General features: G+C 52.8%; 1 protein-coding gene across 4 annotated transcripts in view; it reads right to left on the bottom strand.

The window, feature by feature from the left end:
* Positions 1 to 5,394, bottom strand: part of CARM1 (coactivator associated arginine methyltransferase 1) — a 38,249-nt gene extending 32,855 nt beyond the window's left edge. For all 4 annotated transcript variants that reach the window (XM_075346521.1, XM_075346523.1, XM_075346524.1 and 1 more), the window contains exons 1-2: positions 5,240 to 5,394; positions 325 to 447 (exon numbers count right to left, since the gene is read on the bottom strand). In XM_075346521.1, coding sequence (XP_075202636.1) covers positions 325 to 447; positions 5,240 to 5,372 — 256 coding nt within the window. In that variant the 5' untranslated portion in view covers positions 5,373 to 5,394. The remainder of the gene's footprint in view (positions 1 to 324; positions 448 to 5,239) is intronic.
* Positions 5,395 to 8,306: the final 2,912 nt, after the last annotated feature.

Genomic DNA, 8,306 nt, shown 5'->3' with positions numbered 1-8,306 from the left:
AGAGGAGGCACCTGCCGGGGAGGAGAGGAGGCACCTGCCGGGGAGGAGAGGAGGGGAGGAGGAGGCACCTGCTGGGAGGAGAGGACGCACCTGCCGGGGAGGAGGGAGGAGAGGACGCACCTGCCGGGGAGGAGAGAAGGGGAGGACGCACCTGCCGGGGAGGAGAGGAGGCACCTGCCGGGGAGGAGAGGAGGGGAGGAGGAGGCACCTGCTGGGGAGGAGAGGACGCACCTGCCGGGGAGGAGAGGAGGAGAGGACGCACCTGCCGGGGAGGAGAGGAGGAGAGGACGCACCTGCCGGGGAGGAGAGAAGGGGAGGACGCACCTGCCGGGGTGGCGAACTGCACCAGGACGCTGTTACAGCCCAGCGTGACGATGAAGGATTGCTTCCCCACGCGGCTGCACTCCGTCTCGGGGCTGATCGTGCACTTGAACACGCAGACATTTTCTGGAGATAAGGAAAATAGGGTTATACACAGATCCTGCACCCAATGGCCCCGATAGGGGAACCGCAGCAAAGAGTGTGCGGAGATCCCAACCCCCGACCTGATGCCACCGACAACCATCTGACCTACAGGACCAAGCGCTGATCCAGAACCGGGGCATATACTGGGGGAGAAGACACCGTGCCCTCTATGGGGTACATAGAAGCCACCGGCATCTCTCCCTAGATCCCCCACATGTGCCCGCTGGCATCTTACCCTCTCCATAGTCCCCACACGTGCCCGCTGGCATCTTACCCCCTCCATCTCTCCATAGTCTCCCCACACGTGCCCGCTGGCATCTTACCCCCTCCATCTCTCCATAGTCCCCCCACACATGCCCGCTGGCACACAAGCCCCCTCCATCTCTCCATAGTCCCCGCACACATGCCCGCTGGCATCTTACCCCCTCCATCTCTCCATAGTCTCCCACACGTGCCCGCTGGCATCTTACCCCCTCCATCTCTCCATAGTCTCCCCACACGTGCCCGCTGGCATCTTACCCCTTCATCTCTCCATAGTCCCCCCCACACATGCCACACAAGCCCCCCTCCATCTCTCCCTAGTCCTCCCCACACGTGCCCGCTGGCACACAAGCCCCCCTCCATCTCTCCCTAGTCCTCCCCACACGTGCCCGCTGGCCTGTATGCCAGGCATTAGGCGGCTCTCGGGTGAACATCACATACATCTCTCCACCGAGCCACATCTGTGACATGGAGACATAAACCCTCGGCTCATTACCATGACAATGGCGGCTTCATTCTCACTGCTGGGCTTATAGCTTGGCTGAGTCATTAGTCCCCGGGGGCACGGGCGAAGGAAACCTTTTGTGAGACCACCACAAAATCCCAGCGAGGGGTCTCTCTACCCCCAGGCCGCTGACAATGGGATGAGGCTCTATTCCTCATCTCACAAATCCCCCTGATTTCAGAGCGGGACAATGGGCAGGCGCTGCACGGAGAGGAAGGGACTAGCGGCAGAGGGGTCCGGAGCGGGGCTCACATCGGACGCCACTTGCCTCCATGATGGGAGTATTCCTCCTCCGTCACAGCATTGGACTTATATGATAAGACCCCCTACTGCATCATCTCATATGACCCCTCAAATAGGTGGTACCCCTCCTCAGTCTATGCAGCCGCCATTATGACAGCAGGGTCCCTACCGTACAATGATGCAGCCGAAAAAGTGGCTCTAGGGGTGAAAAAGAAATACCCATAAGATCCCTGTATTCATCCATTTGTTCAACATCCGGGCCCAGGTCTTCATTTTCAGATTGCTGCTTGCTGTCAGTGAATAGGACGCTTCTGGCATCTGAAGGCTGAGGCCCATCGTACCCGGTGATGGGGAGATCCTCGGTGACCTCCGGACTGACACCTTTAGCCAGCTCTGAGGGTGAAATTGTAGCAAACCCTCAGCTGTGTCAGGGCTGCGAAGAATCTTATGGAAAGACCAACGGTCCAGTCACCAACAGCAAGCAGAGATGTTGAAGAGCTAGAAGTCGCGTGGCCCAGCGGGCACAAAACTCGCCAGCCAAGTCCACGGATGGCAGGGTGAAACCGCTCCCTCTCCAGACATGTTGGCTTTCTAAATTCTAGGAGCCCTTGATTGTGCTGCCCCTCAGTTATTCCTCCTGGAAATGGACAAGGCTTCTTTGCTCGTCAATATAGTTGCTTTGGAAGTGAATCACAGCATAGTAACAACAAAAAAACCTCAAAATTGGCAAATATTTTGGTTGCCCGCGACTTTACCATCAGGGGCCACAAAGTAGGCGACAAAATGTGATTGGCTTATGATCAGTTTATTTTACACAGTGGTCAGCCATCGTCTCAGTAATCAGTCCAACAGTCATCTTCACCCTTCTCCCCTTCATGATCCAGTCGCCCCTCCGCCTCCATGATGGGGCAGCACGGTGGCTCAGTGGTTAGCACTGCAGGAGGATAGTGACTAGGCAGCATGGCGGCTCAGTGGTTAGCACTGTAGTCTTGCAGCGCTGGGGTCCTGGGTTCAAATCCCACCGAGGACACCATCTGCAAGGAGTTTGTATGTTCTCCCCGTGTTTGCGTGGGTTTCCTCCGGATACTCCGGTTTCCTCCCACACTCCAAAGACATACAGATAGGGACTCTAGATTGTGAGCCCCAATGGGGAGGGGGACTGTGTTGCTGATGTATGTAAAGCGCTGTGGAATTAATAGCGCTATATAAATGAATAAATTATTATTATTATTATTATATCATCTCCCCACCAAACAAAAAAGGACCGGCAGACAAACTAACAGACCGGATCCTTCTCTCTGCAGACATAGATGGATCCTGCCAACATCAGTAAGGTCCACTGACTTATAAAAGGTGTATGGGGAGCTTAAAGGATTATTCTCCCCCCCCCCCCCCAAAAAAAATTAAATTATCCTTTAAGCACCGGATGAAGTAACCTGCCGACCCCTGAGCCCTCGGTGACCCAGAGTCCGGGGTCTTGGAAAGTGGAGGGTGTGAATGTTGTGTAGGTGATGCGGCTCCATTCATTGTCTATAGGATTTCACGGACAGTGTCGCTATTTCCGGCAGTCCCATATACAATGAGACCGAGCACACGCATCTGCACTGCTTAGCCTTGTTTTAGAGGTTTTGAGGCCTTGATCTCAGGATCACCAGGTTACCCCTCATCCTGTGCACACGGGAATATCCTATCTTTTGGGGGTGTAATTACAGTCTACCCTTCGCGGTCGTTCCTGGTTTCCTTACCTCGTTCCCATCACAACTTGATATATCTGGGTTTGTAAATGTCGGGCACATAGTCCGGAGGGCACAGCCGACCTCCAGGGACCAGGGTGTTCCTTTCAATTTGAGTGCCCCTTTTTTCTAAGAAGTCCCAATTGTGCTGACCCTTTATTACTCCTCCTGGAAATGTATGAGAACAGTGTAAAGGTACTTTGCTTGTTGTGGTGATGGTGACTATTGCCAGAAGGTCAGATTTCCCGGAGGAGTAACAAGAAGAACAGCCACAACAGTCCTAAGAATTGATACCTCACGGTGGAATAGAGGAATCTACATGCCTGGATGGGGGTCAGGCGGTGTGGATTGAGATCCATGGAGGGAGGGAGTATACAGAGGTCCAGTACCCTTATCTGTGTCCTGCATTACCCAGAAGCCCACCGTTATGACCGGGGACTATAGTAAATCATGGCCCTCCCTGTCATGACCATGTTGGGGGTGCGCACTTAGCCAGGACCCTCATCTGTGTCCAGAGGCCTTGTTCTGTATTACTCGGCAACCCGCCCTGACCGAAAACTATAATATGTTGTGGACCCCCGTCATGACCACGTTGGGGGGTCCACACTCAGCCTGGACCCTCATCTGTGTCCAAAGGACCTGTCCTGTATTACCCAGCAAGTCCACCAACATGATCGGTGACTTATCACATCATGGCCCCCTCAGTCATGAGCATGTTTGGGGTCTACACTTAGCCGGAACACTCGCCTGTGTCCGGAGGACCCATCCTATATTACACGGCAGCCGGCCGATGTAACCAGGGACTATAATATGTCATGGGCACGTTGGGGGTCCACACTTAGCCAGCAGTCTGCCAATATAACCAGGGACTATAATATATTGTGGACCCCCAGTCACAATGGATGTTGAGGGTCCGCACTCGGCCCAGGATCTTTGTCTGTGCCTAGAGGATCCGTCCGGTATTACCCGGCAGCCCGCCAATGTGACTGGGGACTATAATATATCGTGGAACACCCCCATCATAACCACGCTGGGGGTCCGCACTCAGCCTGGGACCCTCATGTGTCCAGAGGCCCCATCCTGTATTACCCAGCAGCCCACTGATGTGACGGGGACTATAATACATTGTGGACTCCCATTATGACAGCTTTGGGGGTCCGCACTCAGCCCGGGACCTTTGTCTGTGTCTAGAGGCCCCGTCCTGTATTACCCGGCAGCCCGCTGAGGTGACGGAGACTATAATACATAGCGGACCCCCGTCATGACAGCGTATGTCTGGAGGCCTCGTCCTCTATTTCCCGGCGGGCTGCCATGACGGGCTGTCATGACGGGGGTCCAGAATGTATTATAGTCCCTGTCACCTCAGCGGGCTGCTGAGGTGACAGGGACTATAATACATTCTGGACCCCCGTCATGACAGCGTCGGCGGTCCACACTCAGCCCAGGACCCTCATGTGTCCAGAGGTCCCATCCTGTATTACCCAGCAGCCCACTGATGTGACGGGGACTATAATACATTGTGGACCCCCGATATGACAGCGTTGGTGGTCCGCACTCAGCCCAGGACCCTCATATGTGTCTGGCAGCCTCATCCTTTATTACCCAGCAGCCCGCTGATGTGACGGGGACTATAATACATTGTGGACCCCAGATATGAAAGCATTGGGGGTCCGCACTCAGCCCAGGACCCTCATATGTGTCTGGAGGCCTCGTCCTTTATTACCCGGGAGCCCGCTGAGGTGACGGGGACTATAATACATAGCGGACCCCCGGTATGACAGCATTGGGGGTCCGGTACCGTGTACCCCACACTCCCCTGTCCTATAGGATATAAGGCACTGCCATCAGCAGTTTCCATTTGTCATTGACAACAAAAATGTAATCTGAAGGTTAATTATAATTTCCTCTGCCAATATTGGGCCGAATGTAATGATATATAATGGACCCTGCTGATATGAGGCGCCACACACGGGCTCCATTGTGCAGCATTATACATATATAATGAGCCAGGACCACACAGCGACAAACCTACCATTATACAGCGCTATCTCCCCTTCCCGGGCCTCCAGCCGCAGCTCCCGCTGCTCCGCGTGTCTCTGAATCTCCCCGTTCGCGTCCCCGATACTCAGGAGCCGCACGCCGGGAAACACCGACACCGCCGCCATCTTTACAGAGGCGGGCTGAGAGGACGGCGCTAGGAATTATGGGGAAGGGAGGGAGGAGAGCGGTGACTGTAAGCGGAAGAGCGACACCAAGCGGTCAGGAGGGGGGACGTGTTAGGACGAACGTGCAGACGGGCGACATCTGGCGGTGAGAAGTGAGTAACGCATGCATTAACTAAATCTTTGTTTTAGCACCTTGAGCACTGAGGACACCTATAGGTGATACGGAAAAATTGCATGTTGAAGACTTTTTAGGCCCTTTTTGGGAGTGTTCCCGGTATACAGCAGGTCCTGTGTGATGTGTTCGGTATACAGCAGGTCTTGTGGGATGTGCCAAGTATACGGCAGGTCTTGTGGGGTGTTCCTTATATACGGCAGGTCTTGTGGGGTGTTCCCGGTATATGGCAGGTTTTGTGGGATGTTCCTTATATACGGCAGGTCTTGTGGGTGTTCCCGGTATATGGCAGGTCTTGTGAGGTGTTCCTGGTATATGGCAGGTCTTGTGGGGTGTTCCCGGTATTTGGCAGGTCTTGTGGGGTGTTCCTAGTACATGGCAGGTCTTGTGAGGTGTTCCCGGTATACGGCAGGTCTTGTGAGGTGTTCCCGGTATACGGCAGGTCTTGTGAGGTGTTCCCGGTATATGGCAGGTCTTGTGAGGTGTTCCCGTTATATGGCAGGTCTTGTGAGGTGTTCCCGGTATATGGCAGGTCTTGTGAGGTGTTCCCGATATATGGCAGGTCTTGTGGGGTGTTCCTAGTACATGGCAGGTCTTGTGAGGTGTTCCCAGTATACCATAGGTCTTGTGAGGTGTTCCCGGTATATGGCAGGTCTTGTGAGGTGTTCCCGGTATACGATAGGTCTTGTGAGGTGTTCCCGGTATATGGCAGGTCTTGTGAGGTGTTCCCGTTATATGGCAGGTCTTGTGAGGTGTTCCCGGTATATGGAAGGTCTTGTGAGGTGTTCCCGGTATATGGCAGGTCTTGTGAGGTGTTCCCGGTATATGGCAGGTCTTGTGAGGTGTTCCTGGTATATGGCAGGTCTTGTGAGGTGTTCCCGGTATACGGCAGGTCTTGTGACGTGTTCCCGTTATATGGCAGGTCTTGTGAGGTGTTCCCGGTATATGGCAGGTCTTGTGAGGTGTTCCCGGTATATGGAAGGTCTTGTGAGGTGTTCCCGGTATATGGCAGGTCTTGTGAGGTGTTCCCGGTATATGGCAGGTCTTGTGAGGTGTTCCCGGTATATGGCAGGTCTTGTGAGGTGTTCCCGGTATATGGCAGGTCTTGTGAGGTGTTCCCGGTATATGGCAGGTCTTGTGAGGTGTTCCTGGTATATGGCAGGTCTTGTGAGGTGTTCCCGGTATACGGCAGGTCTTGTGACGTGTTCCCGTTATATGGCAGGTCTTGTGAGGTGTTCCCGGTATATGGCAGGTCTTGTGAGGTGTTCCCGGTATATGGAAGGTCTTGTGAGGTGTTCCCGGTATATGGCAGGTCTTGTGGGGTGTTCCCGGTATATGGCAGGTCTTGTGAGGTGTTCCCGGTATATGGAAGGTCTTGTGAGGTGTTCCCGGTATATGGCAGGTCTTGTGAGGTGTTCTTGGTATACGGCAGGTCTTGTGAGGTGTTCCCGGTATACGGCAGGTCTTGTGAGGTGTTCCCGGTATATGGCAGGTCTTGTGGGGTGTTCCCGGTATATGGCAGGTCTTGTGGGGTGTTCTTGGTATACGGCAGGTCTTGTGAGGTGTTCCCGGTATATCTGACCTCTGGTAGGTAATTGCCCTTTGGACGCTACACCTGGAACTTTCCTGTTTCGTTGTTGGCAACTTTTGCACCTCTTTGGGCAATTTATTACCTATTGGGCACTTAGCCCTGGGAATCTTTCTTCAGATCCCCTGGAGACTTGTTCTCCTCTATCTTCTTCCGGGACACGTGGGGTTCTTTCCCCCTCAGCTCTTCTTACTCCTTGGTCCTCTATATCTATGTTTATGTTATACCCTACAGCATTTATATAATAAAATGTTTTATACATTTCTAACTACAGCTTGTTTGGGTGTTTCTGTTACTGGGCAAATTTAAAGACTCCACACTCTCTGGTTCTCATGTAACTTGAGTTGTTGCCTGCATTATATGCTAATTTATGTGGTCCTCCAATGTTTTACATCACCGGTGTATGTAGGCAGTGAAGGTGGCCCGTCTGGTTCTTTCCTATGGAGGAGTGACTGCTCTCTATGATAGAGAGGTATCAGGACCGGAGCGTGCGGTGTGCGGGGCTCTGTAGGCTCAGATCAGATAGATTGCCCATACTGACCACTGGCCACTTACCATGGGCACATGATCCTCAGAGCTGGACCATGGAGCAATAGAAGAAGGCGGCCTGGTCTGATGAATCCTGTTTCATGTATTGTAGATGGCCGGGTGTGTGTATCACTTAGCCAGGGAGGAGACGTCCCCAGGGTGCAGCATTGGACACTGATAATGCTCTGCACTCCATTGCTCCTCTGCAGGATTTCACACCCCTCAAAATCAGGGGCAGAATTACTCTCCATAATAACATGGGCTCCAGAAATATCCTACAGACAGCACTGAGCTCATTACCTCCCCCTAGTGGAGGCTGCAGACAAAAGTAACCACCGACCTCTAGGAAGATACAGTGCCTTGCAAAAGTATTCGGCCCCCTTGAATTTTTCAAGCTTTTCCTCACATTTCAGGCTTCAAACATAAAGATAAAAATGTTAATGTTCTGGTGAAGAATCAACAACAAGTGGACACAATTGTGAAGTTGAGCGAAATTTATTGCTTATTTTCAGCTTTTTAAAAAAATAAATAACTGAAAATTTGGGCGTGCAATATTATTGGTCCCCTTTACTTTCAGTGTAGGAAACTCACTCCAGAAGTTCATTGAGGATCTCTGAATGATCCAATGTTGTCCTAAATGACTGAT

Source organism: Anomaloglossus baeobatrachus, chromosome 4 (assembly GCF_048569485.1).
Source record: "Anomaloglossus baeobatrachus isolate aAnoBae1 chromosome 4, aAnoBae1.hap1, whole genome shotgun sequence".
Lineage (NCBI taxonomy): Eukaryota > Metazoa > Chordata > Amphibia > Anura > Aromobatidae > Anomaloglossus > Anomaloglossus baeobatrachus.
The sequence above is the reverse complement of the archived record's forward strand: the minus strand, read 5'-3'. Positions and strand labels throughout refer to the sequence as shown.